This window comes from Lithobates pipiens, unplaced genomic scaffold (genome assembly GCF_037356315.1).
Source record: "Lithobates pipiens isolate NorthernLeopardFrog02 unplaced genomic scaffold, aLitPip1_a1.2 Scaffold_16, whole genome shotgun sequence".
Lineage (NCBI taxonomy): Eukaryota > Metazoa > Chordata > Amphibia > Anura > Ranidae > Lithobates > Lithobates pipiens.
In genome coordinates this window covers 318,061,941-318,083,827 of record NW_027507748.1, presented here as the reverse complement: position 1 = coordinate 318,083,827, position 21,887 = coordinate 318,061,941, and the positions used below count along the sequence as shown (strand labels likewise).

General features: G+C 39.5%; 1 protein-coding gene across 1 annotated transcript in view; it reads right to left on the bottom strand.

Moving 5' to 3' along the window:
* Positions 1–2,491: 2,491 nt before the first annotated feature.
* Positions 2,492–21,887, bottom strand: part of GPR161 (G protein-coupled receptor 161) — a 42,361-nt gene continuing 22,965 nt past the window's right edge. The window contains exons 5-6 of the mRNA XM_077481671.1: positions 17,417–17,533; positions 2,492–12,379 (exon numbers count right to left, since the gene is read on the bottom strand). Coding sequence (XP_077337797.1) covers positions 12,132–12,379; positions 17,417–17,533 — 365 coding nt within the window. The 3' untranslated portion in view covers positions 2,492–12,131. The remainder of the gene's footprint in view (positions 12,380–17,416; positions 17,534–21,887) is intronic.

Sequence of the window (21,887 nt, the reverse complement as noted above, 5' to 3'; positions counted from 1 at the left end):
TAAAGGAAAGTCATAGGTGGACTTTGCAGTTCCTATGTTTTCTCCTACCTTTTCCTCGCTGCAGGATACTGCTGTAAACAGACAGATCCAAATTTCACCAATCATGGCGGGCAGCGTAGTTAAACCTTCAAAGACCAGGTCCCTTTTAATAGGTGTTCCCCTCCTTTGGACCTGTATAGCACCCCACAGGACAACTTTAGGTAATGTAGCAAGATCAAAACAATTCCTAGAGTACAGCTCTCAAAAAGAAACTTACAGGCAAAACCTTGTTCTTCTACGTGAGGCCCAGGTACAATCCTGTGGCCACAGTGGCATGGATGGATCCAGTTGTGGAAGCTTTTTAAATACAGCACGGATCCCTCCTGGAGCTCCTCGGAGCACATCTTCACTCGTGACCAACACCTTAGACACTGGGGAAAAAAATTAGGTACTCCTGGAAGGAGGAGGGGTTATATAGGGGAATCAACTTCCTGTATTGGGTATACAAGTGTCAACACCTGAAGGTGGCTCATAACCCATTACTTAAGGCTCTGTTTCCCATGATTCACAATAAAGAAAACTGGATTCTCATGGAGTGGGCATGATTTTATGGTTATACTAGGTCGTTTGCAGCAAAGTTTTTGCCAGCATCCAATCACCTGAAGGTAGCACCATATAACCAATAAAAAGTTTTAGGTTTAGAAAAACGACCCTCCCCATTTCAAAGCTTTTTTTATCCAGCCAACTGACACTGTAGTGCCTGACAGCTAAAGGACATGGCTGCACTTTGGCATGGTTGTTGTCTTTGGTACTTAAAGTGAAGCAAACTTGGTCTTCAAACAGTACATCACTATCTAGAACACAAACCATGATTTCAAAATGGACTCCATCTAGTTCAACCAAAAAAAATAGAAAACCTTCATACACACAATCCTATAACCACTCAATAGAGCATTATCCAATTTGCTCCACTAGTTATAAAAAAATATATATTATATATATATATATATATATATATACATACATACATACACACACACACATATACATACATACATACACACATACTGTAGATAATGGCTCACAGTCCACTCTGCGGGAAGCTACCACCCCTTCCCTGCTCGTGCAGTAATTGCACTGCACAAGCTGAGTCTACTGTGTTATTGACCCTTCATATTCCTTCCTCTTGCAACACAGCTGAGAAGGAATGGGAGGGGAATTGGAACATGCAACTCCGGCAGAACTTGTCTGTGCTGTAACATAGCATAGAACAGGGAGCAGATTATTTCCAATTACAAAAAGGACTTATGCTCTTTTTTTCAATTAGGAGCAGCATCTGCTCAGTTTTCTAGGCTTAGAAGAGTACTGCTGACATAAAACACGTGCCACTCAAATTCCCTAGTATATCTCTACCTGTATATCTGTTGATAGATTTGATTTAAATCAACTCGATATAGATCATAATTTTTAAAGGGCAAGTGTCATCTCTGTCCTGCAGGGGTTCCTCCTTTGACCCGCTGTTGAGTCACCGACAGTCCCATTAATTTTAATGGGACGGCTGGTGAAGGGGCAGTGACAAAACTAGGTGAGGGACGTGGCTGCAGCAGGTGAGTGGATGCCCGCTAACAGGCACTGCCACGATGGATCTGAAATGACAAGTGCTCTTTAAATGCAGGGACTCATTCTTGCTGGTAGTTAGAAACTTTAAGATTTTCAAACAAAATTAAGGATTCCTATTTAGAATAATAAGCTGTCAGGTTAGTAAATATTCCCAAACAGGGTCTCTTTTGCAGCCTGCTGCCATTTTGCTCCTCGAGGGAGGAGTAAAGCACGTCAAGCTATGTGCAGAAAGATCAAAGTTTTTAAGCTGCTTAAAAGGTTTCACTTTAATTTTTACTGCTTGCCCTTCCTCCTCACACGGCCTGGTACATATTAATTTCTCTTCAAACAATAATACAATTTGTAGTGTACATAGATTTACAAAACACTGGGATAAAGGAATATTCCTGAACTTTGTTTTATCTGATTGTTACTGTGAAATTGTGTGAATGCATCAATGCAGTGCATGTTATCTCAGCTTGCAGAGCTTGGATTCATTGAATGAGTTTAACAAAAATGTAAATATTGCAGAATATACAGCTGCATGCTACATAACTAAGCTCCATTTAATTGAGAATACATTTAATTAATGTAAGTTAAATAGAAAACTATCTTTGGATAGATATTTAGTCCAAAATAATTTTATTTAAAAAAAAAAAAATATATATATATATATATATATATATATATATATATATATATATATATATATATATATATATATATATATATATATATATATATATATATATATGCGATTTGAATAAAAAATCCAATTTAAATAAACAAAATCAGAATAGATAATGTGTATCTCTCTACAGACATACATCAGTGCTGAGATCTTCTTACTACAGAGACAGCTTCTAACTGATGTTTTGGTTTATAATGATTTTTATTAATAAACACACAAGACTTTATTACTAAATGTGTTTTATTAAAACGAATACAGTCAATTTGAAATCAATACAAAATGTGTATTTACAATTCTGTACAAAAAACAAATGCATAAAAAAAGAAGACAATTTAAAAGAATATGCTAAAAAAAATTGGCAAACAGTACAAAATGCTAGAAAAAAAAAAGGCATGGAAGCAAAAATTCACCAATACTTAGCTACACAGTTCAGTTCCCAAGGCATACTAGTAGGAGGTTATAAACAAATACATGACCATATGAAAAAAACATACTTATAGGAATTCAGTCATTAAGCAGAACACCTGTGTAAGAAGTTGTTTCAAGCTGCCATTTTCTGACCCTTAAGCTGCTAAACCGTTTCAGGGCAGTTTACTTTCAGTGATGCAGAATATGTTCAGTTTTACAGCTACAAACTCGTCTGCAGCACGCGAGTTAAGAACAGATGCACCATTAAAAGTTTCTTGCAGAACATTTTTAAAAAGCTGACTCAAGCCAGCCTAATGCCAGTCTGCTCATTTCAAATGTTGCATATTTTAGGCATGTGAGAGCAACCCATTGTGCATGACTCAAAGAACAGCTCATGTCATAAGCAGATGAAATCGACCCCCTTGAAATGATTAGCGAAGAAAAAAAAATACTGCATTCTGATAAATGTATAATATTAATAGCATACAGGGTATGATTTTTTTTTTCAGATATCTTCATTTAGATTTTGTCTTTATGTTTACATGCTGAGCGAGCAAAAACACTGCCACGTGATTCAGCAGGTGCATTTTTTTGGTTGCTCCTGGGTTTTTTTTTTTGTTCCCTGTCTCTAAATGCCCCTGCAAGTTAACCTCTGTGTCCATGCACCATTAGGCTTTTAGAGGAGTTTCGAGGCAGGGAAAAAAAATAGCCAGTGTATCCAGGAAGAGCAGAGAAAAAAAAAAAAGGCTTGACACGCCTAAACACACTTAGGCCTCTTTCACGCGGACTGTCCGTTCAGGTCCGCCGATCAGTTTTTTTAGGCGGACCATAAATGGACGCTCTATAGACCTCTATGGAGTGTCGGATGTCAGCGGTGACATGTCCGCTGACATCCGACCCGCTCCGAAAAAGTGTGAGTCCGTCCTCATCCAATCCCCCATAGGGGAGAGCGGTGCTCTGACAGGTCCGTTCCTGCACATGAATTAACACCCAAACGCTTGATGCACCTAAATTTGTTACTCCTGCTAGGAGGAAAGGAGTTTAGGAGAGTAAGCAAAATGTCAAGTGTGCATGAGGCCTTAATCCTAGTACATACTATGCCGACTGACAGCTCAGGTCAGAGCCACTGTACTAACAATTCGATGTTGGTGTCCTGCTGTGTTATTGTGTCCTGACAGGGGGACGGCCCCCAGCCAGAACACTCCGGTCAGCGCTCTCAGCCATTGTTTGAGATAACCGATCAGGAAGCTGGTTGGAAGACCTTATTTGACCGAAGCCAACCCAACGGTCGACTTCTGTACACACGGGCCAAACATTGGCCGGTTTCTATTGAACTGACCAATGCCGTCCAACATTCGGCCCGTGTGCACTAAATCTGAATACACTTATGAAATAAATCAAATTTAAAAACACCAAAAATGCCATCACTATATATCATAATAGCATACAGTTATCAGAATACATTTTAGCAAAGTGAAGGGTGAAGGGGGCAGCATTAATTTTTTTAAATATTAGTGTTTTATATGCAAGAGTAAAGCAGAAGGGAGTTTTTTTTTGTCCCCCCCTAAAACCAGTGGATTAAAAGGAAAAAAAAAAAAATTACAGATGCCCACATCCACACAAGCAATGTGGATGCAGGGAACTCCCCTGCTGCGCTATTGTATTCTGTCAGTGGGGACTCAGCCCCATCAGAACACGGCCTATCATTGGCTGCATGCACTGATCAAATGCTGTTTTTTCCAGAAGGACCATTCAAGAGAAGCCAGCCATTAGGCAAACCAGTCCTTGGGACAAAAGAACGGGAAGCGTGTTTCCAGGTGACGAAGTCCCCTGCACGTCAAACTGTCCAGGACTACTTCCCAGCCTGTCAGAAATGGCTTCTGTCATGAGACTTTTCCAGATTAGTGTGAGGAGGAATTTACAGTATCTATAAGACCTAGATACTCCCAAGTGATGGGTTGGTTCTAGCTCTGACTTCTGAAGGTGCAGAATCTAGCTGAACCTTTAGAGAGTCTGAACATTATGGTCCACATAGGTTTATGAAGTCTGTGTCAACTGTTTCCTCAATAAGAGTTCATCAAGGTATCTCAGAACAGGGGGGTACCCTGAGAGCCAGCACCTTGATAAACACTTGAAGTGTGGAGAGCAGCCCAAAGGGAAGGGCAGCAAAATAGTGTTTCATGCCAACAGCAAACACACAGGAACGTTGATGTCCTGCAAAAATGGGGACATGCATGTAGGCATTCTTGATGTTCACTGAGGTCAGAAAGTCTCTTGGAAGGAGGAAGACAATACCTGACCAGGTAGATTCTCTAGAGATTTTCTTTTACAAGAAAATTGTTGCATGCTTTCAGACCCAAAATGGGCATAAAGACACCTTTTGCTTTGGGAATGGTAAACAAGTTGGAATAGAAACCTTAATTGCTTCAGAATGGGAATAACTCATTGGAAAGGAGTTTTGCTGGGCCGAATCAAGGAGGAGGGGAGGTTAGAAGACATTTTGTAGGTAGCAGCAAGTCAAACCTTTGAACTCTTGTGGGGTGCCAGTGGTGCTTCAACTAATACCAAAGAGTGGGAGCAGAAAAAAAAAAAAACACATTCACACTAATATAGTAGACATGACACGTAAAAAAAAAAAAAAAGAAATGATGTGTTGCACGTTCCACATGCATTGTGTCGCAGCATTGCATTCTCAGCTGTCCCCCATAGGGGATATACCAGAAATTGAACAGTACACGCCCAGGTGATTTGACACAGTAAAAACTGGTACAGTTTCAGTCTCAGAGTGCTTGCGACACTGGAATATCATAACACTGGACAACAAAGATTTTTCTTCCTGAACACTTTTTGGTGGATCTCTTAGATTTTTTTTTAAACTGCTAAGCACAAAAAAACTGTACTTTAACCTATCACATACTGTTTTATAGAAATCTTTTTTTTCAATTACTTCACTTATATATTTTAAGTTTACTAGTATTCACTTGTTATAGGATGCTTTATGTAGCTCATGAATGTCCTAGAATACTGCATACCATTTTTGGAGATAATAGAGTTTGGACATGCTTAGGCTGGATATATGTTGCTTAAAAAGGCTATAAAAGAAGCTTGCAAGCACAGATGCTGCTCATTTTGATGATATCAGTTTCCATGTATTTTGATGCAACAGTTCCAAGGCATAGCATTGTTTATGTACATGTAAATTACATAACAAGTAAGCTAGTTATAGACTTGGCATAGGACAATTGGTGACAGCAAAAATTCTCACCAATGTCAGAACAGCGGTGATATGCTCCGTTAAATTTGTGGCGAGTACACACTTAAATCTCTAAAACATCATGGCTTGGACTTGTTAAAATGTATGAACTGTACACTGGTTGAAAGATTGATGATCAAGACAAGACCTGGGCTCCTCGCTTTTGTTGTGCAAAATGTGCTGTCGATCTTAGAGCTTGTCTCAGAGGAACTCAGAAGCCAATTATTTTTGATGTCCCAATAATTTGGCAAGAAAAGAATGATTATGTGACAGACTGTTACTTCTGTGTGACTAATGTAGCTGGTTTCTCTGCTAAATACCCCAATCTGCCTTCAGCCATGACACCAGTGCCACATGGCGACAATCTGCCAGTACTGAAGTCACCAAAGGATTGGAGCTTAGGGTGAAGCAGATGAAGATGCTGCAATGCACCAGCCAGGCACAGATGGTGACAATGATCAGGATATTAATTCCGATAGTGTTATGAGATAAGGTTTACCAGACATACTGTACATAGTTCAAATAACCTAGTCAGGGACTTAGGTTTATCAAAATCAAAAGCAGAACCACTGGGTTCAAGACTAGAAAGATGGTGTTTGCTATCACAAAGTAAGAACATTTCTGTGTTTTGAAGCTGCCAAGGTGGTGTATGCATTTAAGCTACTTTCTATAAATATGCCTCTGCAAATTCAGATTTCCCCATTGCTTAGTTCAAATGCAGGTTGCATGTAGAAGGAACAAGCAGACTGTCAATTGAATAAGAATGTCTGCTGTAGAATGTCTGAAAGAAGGTCAATTAAACATGGCCTGTAGGGACACTTAAATTATTTAAACAAAGCACTGCAAATGTTTGGAACATGTAGTTCTTACTTGCAGCAATACTGCTGACAAAGGCACTAAAAATGCATATAAACACTTTACATCAAGAATTGGTAAGATACAGCCATTAGAACATGCTCCATTGACCCTGCATTGGTATACGGGACAGGACTTGATAGCTTCTGTCCTCTACATATATCTGCTGGCTATACCGTATATTAATTAACTCAGCCATGTGGCACTTAATTATGATGACAAATTTTTGGTTTAATTATCACACAAACACTAAAATATGCTGTCATATTGCTGCCCAATACTGATATAGTTGTTTAAAACATACCTATAACTACGCAAATGCTTTCTGCCCCTTCCATCTTTTTCCCTCTAAAATCCCTTCAAGTACATTTGTAATGAAAAGAAAAAGAAAAAAAGTACAACAAATACAGAGCAGAACCAACACTGTTTTTAAAAAAATATTAAATGCCCGGGAATAATCCTGTCAATGCTATTTTAGTCAATGAGCTGGAACTCTGAAATTTGAAATTCACTGGTAGTGCCCTTGTTCTATGCCAGAGACTCAAATTGCTGAAGAAAGTCAGCCAGACAACTATCAGGTTGCACAAGGTGGCCAACAATGGTAGAAAATACTTTTTTCTCATGACAGATTTTCTGCAGAAATTTTGCAGAACTCGCTGGGTTGGACTTGTGTCTTTTTTCAACCTAACTATGTAACTGAAATGTCAACTGGAAACCTCCAAGTTTAGAACAGGAATACAATATTCCTATAAGGCCAAACCCAAGCAGAGTACAAAACAAATTACTGTTTCAAAATACAATCCATATAAAGCAACTAGTAAATAACACTGCCCATCCACAACATGTCAATGTTTAAAAGGAGTGGTGGAAATAGTCCCCTTTAACATTTACTCATTTCTCTTTGAGCCACAACAAAAACACCTTTTGGGATACCCATTACTGTAATATTCCATAACTTAAAAAGTACCATTGCATACATATATTGAGAACACAATGTATTGTGCTCCTTGTATATAAATATTACGTGACATTGCACATAATTCAGAAAGTCATGCATCCAAGAAAAATCATTTGGAACGTGATGCATTATGTCACAACCTACAGGTTCAAGAAGCCAGTAACTTTGGCTTTGAGAAAACATAAAATTAACATTCCTATAAACCAGAAAATGGATTGTATCGGCAAATTCCTTCCTCAGCTGCTCACAATCAGCATTCTTCCAATATAAAGCCTGTTCTCAATTGTGAGAGAATTTAGGGAAGAAAAAAACTGCAAGTTTAAAGTCAAACCAATCACAAACTATCATACTTGTCCAAAATTGCAGGGCAAACTCCTAAAACTGCTGGAAATTCTTTGAGTTAACCACTTGCCGACAAGCCGCCGCAGTTGTGGCACATCTGGGCAAAACTATGTTATGTAACATCACTTTGCCCTATGGCCACTAGGGGAACGCACGCGCCCCTTGCTTGCCCACAGAGCAGATGCGAGTGCCCGGCGGTTGCGATCACCGCCGGGCTCCCACAAACGCTCGGGGCACACAGAGAACTGGAATCTGTGTGTGTAAACAGTTTCCGGGTCCTTGAGGGGAGAACTGAGTGATCGTCTCTTCATACAGAGTATGAACAGCGAACTGTCATCTCCCCTACACAGTCCCCTCCCCCTTCAATTAGAACACACACTAGGGAATTAAACCTTGATAGCCCTCCCAGTGTTAACCCCTTCACTGCCAGTGACATTTTTACAGTAATCAATGCATTTTTATAGCACTGATCGCTTTGAAAAAAAGGCCAATGGTCCCAAAAATGTGTCAAAATTGTCTGACGTGGCTGCAATATCATCGCAGCCCTGATAAAAATCGTAGATCACCGGCATTACTAGTAAAAAAAAAAAAAAAAAAATGCCATAAAAACTATCCCCTATTTTGTAGATGCTATAACTTGCGCAAACCAATCAATATACGCTTATTGCGATTTACCAAAAATATGTAGAACAATCCAATCGGCCTAAACCGAGGGAAAAAAAATTTTTTTTATATATTTTTGGGGGATATTTATTATAGCAAAAAGTAAAAAATATTGCATTTTTCTTTTAAAAATTGTCGATTTTTTTTTTGTTTATAGCGCAAAAAAAAAAAAAAAAAAAATTGGAGAGGTGATCAAATACCACCAAAAGAAAGCTCTATTTGTGGGGAAAAAAAAGGACATCAATTTTGTTTTGGTGCAACGTCGCACTACTGCTCAACTGTCAGTTAAAGCGACGCAGTGCCGAATCGCAAAAAGTGCTCTGGTCAGGAAAGGAGGAAAACCTTCCGGGGCTAAATAAAGGCAGCCTCACTTGCATCAAGTACCTGATTCTGTTGGAAACTTGCTTCATAAATCTTCCTAAAAATGTGAGAAATAATGAAGGATTCCAACATGATTCATTTATATCCTTTTTCACAAATACTTTTATAATATGCCGATTTGACATTTGCTATCTGGGCATGTTCTAGCTATGCATTTTCGCAATACTGATATAAAGCATAAAGCTACTGATAGCACCATGTGAAAAAAAGGCAAAATAATACTCCTGAATTACTTAAAATAATTTGTTGCATAATACATTTGCTTGGTCTATATAAATAAAAAAACAAAAACAAAAAAAAAAAAACAAACACACACAATACCACCTTTTTCAACAGGCACATTCAATGTAAAAACAAAATATATAATAAATACATGTAAACAAGATCTAGTGCTATAAAGAAAATATACCTAGTGCTGTATACAATCCAGCTGCAAACTTAAGAAAGTATGCTGTAGTTATAAAAACAGATTAACCGTACCAAAAGAAAAAAATCCAATACAAAAAGGAATATCTTCTAAAAACAGTGTAATCAACAGTACCTGTATATCGCATCTAAGGCTTTACTTAAAAGGTTAGTCCATCAAAGACTGATAAGTGAGTTTTGAGTATATGGTAGTGGACAGGTTAAAGGATAAGTTCAACTTAAAAAAAAAAAATTATAAATGCACTTTTTTTGCAGGTAAAAACATGACCGGGATGCGTCTCAACTCTCAGCATAGCTGTCTGCCGGCAGTTAGTTACCTGAGAGTAGAAAGATCAGCGGACTACAAGACCATTCACCAGTGCCCCAACTGAAAACAACAAACTGTCAGCTGCAATGGCTGATGGTACTTGTAGGCATTCCTTCACAGGAAACTGTGAATTAATGACATGGCCTTGTGGGCAGAGCAGATGCTGGAACATGTTCTACTCTAAAAACGGGTGGAACATGTAACATGTTCCAAAGGTGAACTTATCCTTTAAATACGGTTTTCTTAAATCTCTGCGCAACTCTGCAGCAAGATTTCCATATCTAAATTCCAAGAAATAAGCACCTACCTCGACTACTACAAGGGTGCCTCAATCTTCCTGGTGTAGGCTCTATTTATTGAACATTTGAGAATGCAGCAGAATTGGCAAAGACCCAGCTACAATAGAAGTAGTGAGAATACAAGGAAAGGAAATGTGGAGGCCAAAACTCAGGAAAGGATATATTGACTCCAAAATCTCCAAGGAATGTAGGAAAAGAGCCAGCGAAATACTCAATAAAGTCCACATATGGATGTACTGTAATATCAGCATTTGATGGACTGACACTTCAATAACATGCACAAAAGTAAACAGTCTGCATGGATCCATGACAGTAAGTAAACAGTATTCAACTTACTCTGGAATTTATCACTGTAACTGTATTTTGGCTTTATTATATCCACCGATAAGTATGGCAAATAAAAGCAAATCGAGTTTGGTTATTCAGTAAGGCAGTGTATCGCCTAGTACACACGGTAAGAATATCGGATGAACGATCGTCCTTTTTTTGTTTTGTTTTTTGCATGCTAGTCTCATATCAAAAAACAATAGGCTACTAAAGTTATGAAAATTGTCATACAACAGAATACAACTTCGGAAGTGATGTAATGTGTTGTATTGTATTGCAATGTATTCTTTCCTTTCCAAGTATGGATGGTCTTGGTCAAACAATTTTTTTCACACAAATGCCATACTAATTACACCAAATTTGTTTATTTTGTTATCGCACAAGAAATTTTTGTTGTGCTTGTTAGTTCTGATATTTTCCCATTAACTACCGTGACCGTTCGCCTTTCAAAAGCTGTGTACTAACCATCAGCTTTTTGTATGATTGCTCCAAAATGTGTATTATTGATCTGATTTTCTCATCGTGTGTAATAGGCATTAAGAGATATGGTGGTTTAACAATGTATAGCAATCAACCACGTTTCAGTTTACTGCAATTACTGTACTTTGCTGAATAAGCAGCGTTTCCACAACTCAGCTAATGGTCGTGGTTGGATAGCAAATGTATTGCAAACAGGCAGAAGTACAGTTTCACTAACAGCATAGAAGATTCTGATTGCTTATTCTATGACAGGATCTGGAGTATATGAACTGCTACTAGCCACAAAAAGAGGAAAATACACTGCTTTAGAACACTTTGTGCGAATAATTAATAAAACATTACAATAGCAGTGACATTCTTAGCAGTGGTTAAAAAGGTATTGAAATTGTCACCTACAACAATGGCTAGTTATTGTTTCTTTTGCATGGCATAATGCTTTAAAATTAGTTTGCATCACAGCACTTAAAATGGTTGTAAACCTCAAAAATGAAATATGAACAAAGCATGTACCTCTATAATGTGCACTTGTCTCAATTAAAAGTACTAAGTGGATGCTTTGTTTCTCTGCTATTAGCATGAATCACTTCTGACAAGCTTTCCTGACACCAAAAGAATCATGGCGACAGGCGGCGACATACAGCTTGGGCAAGCTTTATAAATTGTGCACTGAATGGATGTAGAAAATAGAGTACTGGAGATAAACAGGTGCAACTTATGCAGGAGGATTTGTTGAGGCCAGTCCCTTAATATATGTAAGGGTTTACAACCACTTTAAGGAAAAAACTCTGGTCACATTTTTGCTATGAATAAAGAGGAGAAGGGTAATTAAGTTTAGAGTTTTAATACTGTGTCTGTTTTGAGAAGATTTCCTGTCACACTTGAATAAGACAGGAAATCAGGGGAATTTTTTTTCAACATCTGAAAAGGTAATGACATTCTCCCAATAGGGGTTCGGGGGTTAGAATATAACTTGAGCGTTTCTAACCCTTGTCCGCTATATACAAAGCCAAAAATAAATAAATCCATTTTAGCGGGTGTCTGCACCCATTCTAATTATACATTTAGAAAGGATGGCATTAAATACACAAACTATGATATATTTGCCAAATTGTTGAGAAGCCCAAACACATAGCTGATTGATTATAACAATGAAAATTGCAACCTCAAATAGGCCCTTCGTCAATACTCTGCAGGACAATTTTTTGCTTTTGGATTAAATGACTCCTGCCACCTCGGCTTGTACCAGAATTCCCTGCAATGGCTGGCGCAGAGGATGGATGCAATATTTCCTCTCCAAACAAGCTAATTTTTGCATCCATTTCTATTGCTTTAGCCAAATTAAAGGCATAGGATTCCAAAGATAAGCTTGAAACATTTTCCTCTTCTGATCCTTTGCTGACATCTGTTGAAACTAAAAACATCCTCATATTAGAAACATAAAATGTTCTAAGAATGGTTATAAATCTGTAGGTATTCAAAAAGCAAAATACAGAATATACAGAAGACTTATGCAAAGTTAGTGAAATAATGGACTGCTTCCCAAGTTTGTTGAGAAAGTATATATGCACAGATTTATTTATACTGGACACTGGTTCAGCCACCCCATCATGGGTGACTAGGGTGTTATGTTCGAATTCACTGCTTCCATGGGTTCACAGTAGCTCTATTGGGTTTGAAATTCATAGTCCCAGCAAAAATGTGGAAATTCACCAGACAGAATTCTCTGTTACCACAAGGCACCGATAATAGTGGTACTAAAAAGCAAACATTTACAGTATTACATTGCAGTTTACCAATTAGATTTGATTGCTGAATTACTTTTCTTTTTTTTTAGCTAATAAATCTATTGTTTTTCAACAGAAAAAACTGTCCTGCAGATATAGCAGTTACAAGGATGAGACTTCGACAGGAAATGCTGTAAATGTCTATAGAGTATTAGCTGGAGTTTGTCTACAGTGTGTAGGTGTATTTAAATTTACTAGTCCATCTAACACTCCCCTCCCCCCAGACTGACAGTGCTGCTGTCCAAATGTGCCCCGTGTGCTCCTTCATCCACAGTGGAGGCACTCTAAAAACAGGAGGTGTTTTACTCGCCAGATCACCAGGTGAAAACAGAGGGGATAAAAAACAAAAAAACGAACACAGCCACCACATCCAAAGAACAGTAAGCTACAATATAGTCCATTTTTTGTTTTTTGGTTTAATACTGTTTTAACCTTTCAACTATGGGCAGCAGGGTTACAATGGCCAATAATGGTGGCTTTGTCATTTGGTACCCCCCTCCCTATTAAACATGGCTTCTGGGAACCCACCCTTTCAGTGGATATTGGAGTCGTTTAGAGAGAGTTGACATCTATAGGTATGGAGATTACTTTCTAATAAGGTGCTATAGTGCAATCAATTACTGTAAATTGCAGCGTGGTGGGCTACATATTTTTGTGTAACCACTTAACCCCACCCACTTTATGTTCACAGTTCAGAGAACCAACAGTTCTTTCTTGGGACTACCTTTTTGTGTGTGTCAGCAAAAAATGTAGTTGCTGTTTAGCTGCTGAACAGAACAAAGGGGAAACTCATTACAAATCCACCTGCAAGATCTTCTGAACCTAACCATTGCAACAACCCTTAGGCATAATAAACAGGGAATCAAACTGTTGAAACAAAGCTATAGTCCCTCAGATAAATTTGAACCATTAGAACAATGTCCAGAGTGAAGCACCTCCTCCTTAGAATGCTTTGGATTAGGACAAAAGGATGGCAACACAATGTTCTGATTCAAGAGGAATGAAGAAGCCACCTTATGTAAGAAAAAGGATTGAGACCTCGACGCCATCTTTTCTTTGTGAAGAACCAGGATAGACTGTTTGGGAAAGCACAGCCAATTCCATAAGCCTGCGACTCGTCAAAGCCAGTAATTGTAAACCAGGTTGGAAGATTAGACCACAAATCTGGCTGACCCAGAGGAGCCCATGGCTTGTCTGCCAAGAATAGAATGTCCACATACATTGCTCTCCTTGGCCAAGCAGGTCCAATTGGAATCAACATAACACCCTCCATCTTTATCCTGCACAACAGGCTGGGAAAAAGCTGCAGTGGAGGGAAGGCATAGATCAGGAAAAATTGATGCCAAGGAGTCACCAGGGATCTACTGCAAATGCCTTTAAATCCCTGGTTTGAGGCACAAACCTGTCCAGTTTGTTGTTGAATATGGGCGCCGAAAGATCCATATCTGGCATTCCCACCACAAATAAATCTCTTCAAACACCTCTGGGAGGGATGGGTCCATTCTCTCAGGTTCAGCTGCTGATGGCTGAAAAATCCTGCCTGCCAACTTCCCCCACCTGGAATGTGGATGGTAGAGAGGGTCAAAATGTCAAGTTCTGCCCAAAATTAGACAAGAGTAATTTTCTCAATTGGCAACTTCTTGTGTCTCTTGGGTGGATGATGTATGCCACAGTCATAGGGTTGTCCCAATGCACCCTGACAGGGAGACTTGGAAGGAAACCAGATAAGTGTAGAAGAGCCAGCTGAAATGGTCTAAGTTTTAGGAGGTTGACTGTAAATTTTATGCTCCAGGTTCCGTAGAACACCTCCTAAGCCCATTCAGCTGGCATTCATTATTAAGACCTTCCAAACCATTGGAAGGAAGAATTTCTCGGCATTCAGCATCTGCATGGACACCCACCATTACAAAACCAATCTGGTATGATACATAGGCAGATCCATGGACACCTGTTTGTCACAAACTGACAGGCCATTGATCTGAAAAGCTTTGGAGTAAAACTGGACATAAGAGCACCACATCAAATGCAGCTACCATCTTCCCTGCAACCTCATACAGAATTGAATCAAGGGAATTTCCGAAGAGCTCAGGGACTCCACCTGGGATTAAAGAGACAGGCATTTCACCTGTGGAAGCTTAGGTACTCCAGATTCTGTCTCAGGACCAAGGACTACCAGTTCTGAATGTTCAGTACAGTCTGCTGGACATTTGACACCAGCATAGGAATGAGTCCTCTTCCGTGAGTTTATAGGATGCGGTATACTACAGTGGAGGGTACAAAGCTACGATTACTTTGCCTAGAAGGCCATTCCTGCACTCCACTATTTAGAATGAATGCTACGTTCGATGCGCGTTTTGCACCAATTGCCATGCAAATTAAAACGGTGGGCAGAAATGAGGTTCCGAATCACCAAGTGTGAATAGGGCCTAAAGTGACTGGTCATGCATCAGTCAAGAGAAACGAATGAATGACAACAAAGCTACATGCCTCAAGACCTTGTTTCACTGAAATGTAACTAAATGAATAGTGATATCGTAGGAATAATGTGTACATGTGTTGTATTTAGAAAATAACGAAAAACATTTCCCTGAAACAGGCATGAATAAAGTTCATCTGTAAGGGGTCAAGTATAGTAGCAGCTAATGCTGATCTGTTTTTAAAAAGGTGTAGGTCCAGCCTTTTCAACTTTATGGTTGCTAGCTTGATCCAAATCAGTGCCTCGCCATGCAGTGGCGCAAAGATGTTAAAGAAAGCCTGGGGCCAGTATCGTAAAAGAAAAAAGCAATGACATAATTCTATCCTTGGGGATTTATTTCCAAGATGCATTTCATGCAAATGTAAAAAGCTCCAAAAGAATGCATCTCTGTAATTAAAATGTATACTATTTAATGCAGGCAGTGCACGTACCTGAATTTGACCTGGTAACAACCTCCTATAGTCAATTCACAGCACAGCTCTCATGGATAGAGGGAGAAGAGGCACAAGGAGCTAATTATTTGTTCTGCAGTGCTCGTGTGCTAACAAGCAACAAAGTTATAGGAGACATCAAAAAAGTCGCTGACCATAAATGACGTATGTTTCATTTTACAACAGAAAAATCATCCTGATGAAGTTGTAAAATGAAGCGTACGTCGAGGCGCATCCCGGTCATGTCATTTCCGGTCATCGACTTAAGGTTTCACAATACCATGGCGGTGGAACGTATGCCAGTTACAGAGCACAGGCTCCGGATCTCATCACTTGGTATTTTTTTTGCGGTTATTCCTAGTGCTGGGACAAGGCACTACAAAATGTGAGCAGCTATTTTTGTCATTGTTTTTATACTATTGTTATTAATAAACTGTATTACGCTATGGTCCCCCTTTATGTTTGTTTCATAACGGTAAACCTATGGTGGAGGAGGAGGATCTTAAAGGTTTCCAGCTACAGCTCCACTGGCAGCCCAGCAAGCCCACAGTTATATATAACACACCGCCTGTTGTGACATTCTTTTTAACTAAAGAGGTCATGTCTATCTGGTGAGTAGGCAATCTACTCACAATCCATTGGGTGATATTCACAAGATTTGCCTTGGTGATGGTGTATGGATAAGATTCACAACGCTCAAAATAATTATTGATGGACTTTGGAATAATTTGTTTGATATATGAATTTTATTATGAATTATTTTTATTTTTGATATATTATCATGATGCACTTTAATATATTTTGATTCATTACTAATGTATACAGGCAGTCCCCAAGTTATGAACACCCGGTCTCAATGCCGGCGGCTTGTGCTCCACGCTGGTCCTGGATACCTCGAGCAGCTATCTTACCACATCCCACACTACAGTAATACATGTACTGCATTGCCAGAAGAGCCCCAGAAACGCCCGGAACATCCCAAATCCCTGCACAGGCGGAAATTACACTTCCAACTTGCACACAAATTCCACTTATGAACAAACCTTGGGTCCTTATTGTGTTCGTAACTCAGGGACTGCCTGTATTATCTAATAATATTTTGGTTAGCTCTATTATCGCCCCTACCCCTTAATCACTACAACATTTAAGTCCGCACCTTAAGTCCGCATCAATTTAGCACTTTTTTCATAGCGCGAGGTTCCCAACCCAATTACATCAGTAATTTAAAGTGACCCTGTCTACATAGGTTCACTTGACTGTACAACATACCTGGTAATGTGACAACTGCAGTTTCTTCAAAAAGCTGCAACTTCACTGCTCTCCTGGCCACTAGAAGTATGAACACACATAAGTGTGTATGAAAATCTGTTCTCACCCTCCTTGCACCTCTTGCTGCGATTTCTTCCTGCAGCTCGTAAGTGTCTACAACCCACATGAGATGTCAAGAGGAACCACCACCAGCGTTGAGGGAGCAGGTATTCAACCCACCCGACTGGTCAAACACTTGCAGAGAACAGTGAGTAATCGTCCTTTCAAGAAAGACTCCTGGATATCAAGTCTTTGTATTACCAGGTATGTTGAAAATATAGGTGCGGAAACAGTGCTTTTAACTGTAGCAAAGATAAATCAATGGTCCTGCCCTGCTAGACAGGGCTGTTCTGTGTGGACAGAAGGGAAAGCAGCTCTTACATACATTTCATAAACATACACTGTTTGCCAGGAGTGCACTATATTATTAAAGAAAACATTTAAAGTACCATTTTTTTGTTCAACTTCATCTTCAAATGTAACAGAACTTTTCCTTCTTGAATAGAGAAGACGTGGGTGCTGGGCACTATCAGAGCTGAAGTCATCAAGCAGCATTACATCAGTACCTACATAGCAGAGAAGTACAAACATTAGAAGTGAAATCACATTTTCTTTAAAACAAGGAAAATTATGGATAAAGTATTCTATTCAAGACTCATGGTAGTGGCATTCCACTGGACACAGAAGCCAATTCAAGTTTAGAGATCGGGTTAAAGTCCCATTCCAGACTTACTTTTCTGTTTCTTGAATAATCCAGTGGCCTGAAACACTTCAGGTAATGCAATAGCAAGTTTCAGCAGTGAGCATCCCCCACTGCTAGACCTGACAACACGGTAACCCACTTTTTCCACATCAGGCAACAAAAAAAAAGCACAATAATACACTTCACAGTAGAAGTAGAATTATACACATATACTGTCTGTGAAACTGAAAAGATTTAACACCTTTCGATGGCTGTATTACATTTCTTTTTTAGGTTTTATTTTATTTTCGCCTGGTGACCCAGCCAATAAGTCTAAAGTTTTTTAAAAGAACAAGCTCTCCTGCAAGTGCAGCAGTTACAGGGATGAGACAAACCAACTACCACTGACAGGGATGCTTACAATGGTCAGCGTTTATTTATGTAAAGCCTTTATCTCAAAAGGAAAAAAAAACTGTTGTTGCAACTGCTTATAAAGTGTTAGCTGGAGTTTGGCTTCAATATGTTTTGTTAGTATATCTACATCTACTAGCACAACTAACAACCCCCTCCCCCAGGTTTGGACAGCAGCAGCATTGCCAAAGTGTCTTTGTTGCTCCTTCACCTAGAGCAGTGATGGCGAACCTTGGCACCCCAGATGTTTTGGAACTACATTTCCCATGACGCTCTGGCACTCTGCAGTGTAGTGGAGCATCATGGGAAATGTAGTTCCAAAACATCTGGGGTGCAAAGGTTCGCCATCACTGACCTAGAGTATAGGCACTGTAGCGCTGGATGTGTGGTAGGGTTTCTTTAGACAGGCATTGAATTTTAAAGCAGCCTTAAAGGTTTATTACCACATCTATGGCATAAAAGTTGTTTTAAAGGTAAAAAAACAAAAATGTCATTGTCTATACTTACCTACTCTGTGCAATGGAATCGCATAGAGCAGATGGTAGCCTCCTCTTTTCGGGTCCCCCACTGGTGCTCTTTGCCCATCACAGCCGCTTCCCATGGGGGCACTCATGTGTGCTCACCCCCGAGTCCTTCTGCTTCATCCATTGACACAGACAGTGGCACTCAGCCCCGTCCCCCACTTCTTCGTCACTGGCATTTATCAACAGCACTGGGAGCCCATGGCTCCTGAAGCCCCAGCAAAGCCAGTGAGACCCGGAAGTGAGGGGAAGAGAAGATCTGCAGACATGAATAGCACTGGATCGAATGAGGTCTCAGGTGAGTAAAGGGGGCTGAGGGGCGATGCTGACACCTTAATATTTTTTAACCTTAGTGCAAGGAATGCATGAAGGTAAAAAACGTTTAGACTTTACAACCCCTTTAACCCTTTACTGCCAGGCCCTGTGCTCCATTTTGTACACTCAGGTGGCCAGACCATCTTGGCAATTTTTCCTTTGCTTTTTTATTCTTCACTTATGTATAGGTATTTGCGCAAATATTTATCAAACCAATACATTAAAACCCATTATTAGCAGATAAAGAGACAACAAATTTTACAAAATTCCTACTAAAAATATGGTCTGCTGAACAATTCTACTATAAGTTTACGGTCATTGAAGTGACCATGAGCTTATAGGAGAGGGAGAAAAGAGGTCCATACAGCATACCTGGGGACAGTGTTGTAGGTCCATGCGCCCTGGTAGCGAAAGGGTTCATGAGAGTTTTAGATGTGTTGTACAGGCATTCATGTTGCATCAAGCACTATTCCTCAAAAACACACTGTGAAATATTATATATATATATATATATATATATATATATACATATATATATATATATATATATATATATATATATACATACATACATATATATATATATATTTTTTTTTTACATAATTATTAATAATCAATATTAGTATAATACATTTATGTTTAAAGGTTAGCGGTTATTTTTTTTCATGTATTATTACATATTAATTTTATTTAAGATGGTTTTTAATTATCTTACATTTATTCATACATTACTATTTATTTTCTTTTACATTTTTTTCATTTGAGCAGAAAATCACGCAAAAGCGTGTAATAAAATGTGCACAAAAGAACATGCAACTGGCGCATTTCCAATCAGATCTATGGGAATAAAAATGTGCAAATCTGCCCAATTTGAACTACACAAAAAGCTCCAGAGCTTTTTTTTTTACCATGTATTTTTTTTTATTATTAAACAACAAGATGTACCCTGGTTGCTGATGGTGCAGTTCCCTCACTGCCGATTTCATGCATATCTTTTGGAATTGCTCGAACATTCAAGTATTTTGGAAAGGGGGGGGGGGGGTCACAGAACGTATAGCAGAAGTAACAGCCATTCCTGTACAGCCCACAATAGAGGTGTGCCTTTTGGGACTAGTGGACAATCTAGCCCCAAAATGAGTAACTCGTACTGACGATCCTAATCTATTACGCTAGGAAAATGATAGTGTTATCATGGAAAAAGCCTAATCCTCCATCTGTATCAACGGGAAAGGGGGTGGTTAATAGGGCTGCACCTTTTATACAAGGCTACATACATTAGCAGGGGCATACCACAAAAATTTGATAAAGTGTGGGGCAGTTGGATGAATAATGAATCTACAGTAGCGGATTGGGTGGCACCTAATAGAATGCACCTGCAGTGGGTTTTAACATGAATGTAACTATCCGACATATCTAACACCCCTTTCACACCAGGGCGTTTTGCAGGCGCTATAGCATTAGAAATAGCGCCTGCAATCCGCCCTAAAGAAGCTGCACCATTGTGTGTAGTGTGAAAGCCCTGAGGGCTTTCACACTACAGCGGTGCGCTGGCAGGACGTCAGAAAAAAGTCCTGCCAGCAGTTTCTTTGGAGCGGTGAGTTTACCGCTCCTCCACCGCTGCTCCCCATTGAAATCAATGGGGCAGCGCTGTAATACTGCCGGCAAAACGCCGCTATTGCGGCGTATTGCCGGCGGTTTTAACCCTTTCACGGACGCTAGCGGGGGGGTAAAAGCGCCCCGCTAGCGTCCGAAATGCGCAGCAAATCCACCGCGAATCCGGTGGTAAAACGCCGCTAAAAATAGCGGCGTTTTACCGCCGACACAATGAGCGGTGTGGTGTGAAAGGGGTCTAAATGTTCCATTTATTAAGAAAAGGTGGTCTTATTATTGTTTTGATTTTTTGACCAAGCGAGGGTCAGGAGGGAGGAGGAGAGAGTCAATGCTGAAGAAATGTACATAGTTTATTTTTATGTGGTCCATTGGGTCTTGTATATATACCCGTTATGTTTAAAGTGGTTGTAAACCCTTACAGACCACTTTGACCTACAGGTAAGCCTAGATTAAGGTTTACCTGTATGTCCAACAAATATCTCCTAAACCTTCATGGTTTAGGAGATATTTGCAAAAAGACAGGCACTCCGTAGACAGTGGCACACAAGCGCACTGAGCATGCTGCTGCTAATGGCGATATGCCGTTCGTGGCGGGTCACGTGCGCATATGCGGGAGTGACGTCATCGTGGCTCTGGCCAATCACAGCGCCGGAGCCACGATACCCGGAAAGAAGATGGACGCTCCACGGAAGAGGGGACAGCAGTGACATTGCAGGCTCCTGTGTCAGGTAAGTGACACATAATGGGCTACTATGGGATGCATAGTAGCCCATAATGCTTTACCTTTGCAGGGAAACAAAGAGGAAGTAAACCCATCAGAGTTTACTTCCTCTTTAAAAAGTAATAAATAAAACTTAAAAAAAAAAAAAAAACACACACAAAAAAAAAAAAAAAAAAACATCAAGCGTAGCAAGCATGAAGCATTATGAACTTTTACACTGTACATTCAATGAGCATTGTATACAAATATATATACACACACGCTATGCATTTTACAGGGTTTCTTAGACTATACGTTGAGGTTTCCTCTTTATGAGGAAAAACCTGTCACCCCTAATGGGAACATACTGTGAACATGCTAGTATGATGGATGTTCAGGAACTCTGACAGCAAACCTTACAGTGGTCGCTTGACATAAGTAGTTTGGATGCCAAACAATAAAAATCAAGTAAATAATAAGAAAAATAATAGAAACAGTAACAAAACGAAATAACAGTTGTATGGAACTAAGCTCAACACTCAGAATATTGCAGTTGTTTTTTATCAAGTCAATTCATGTTGTGGCGTATTTATTTTCAATATTCAATATCACTAGCTGGGTTTTCACTTACTCATATGTGATATTATTGTCTCTTATGTAACACCAGAAGCTTTTTGGAG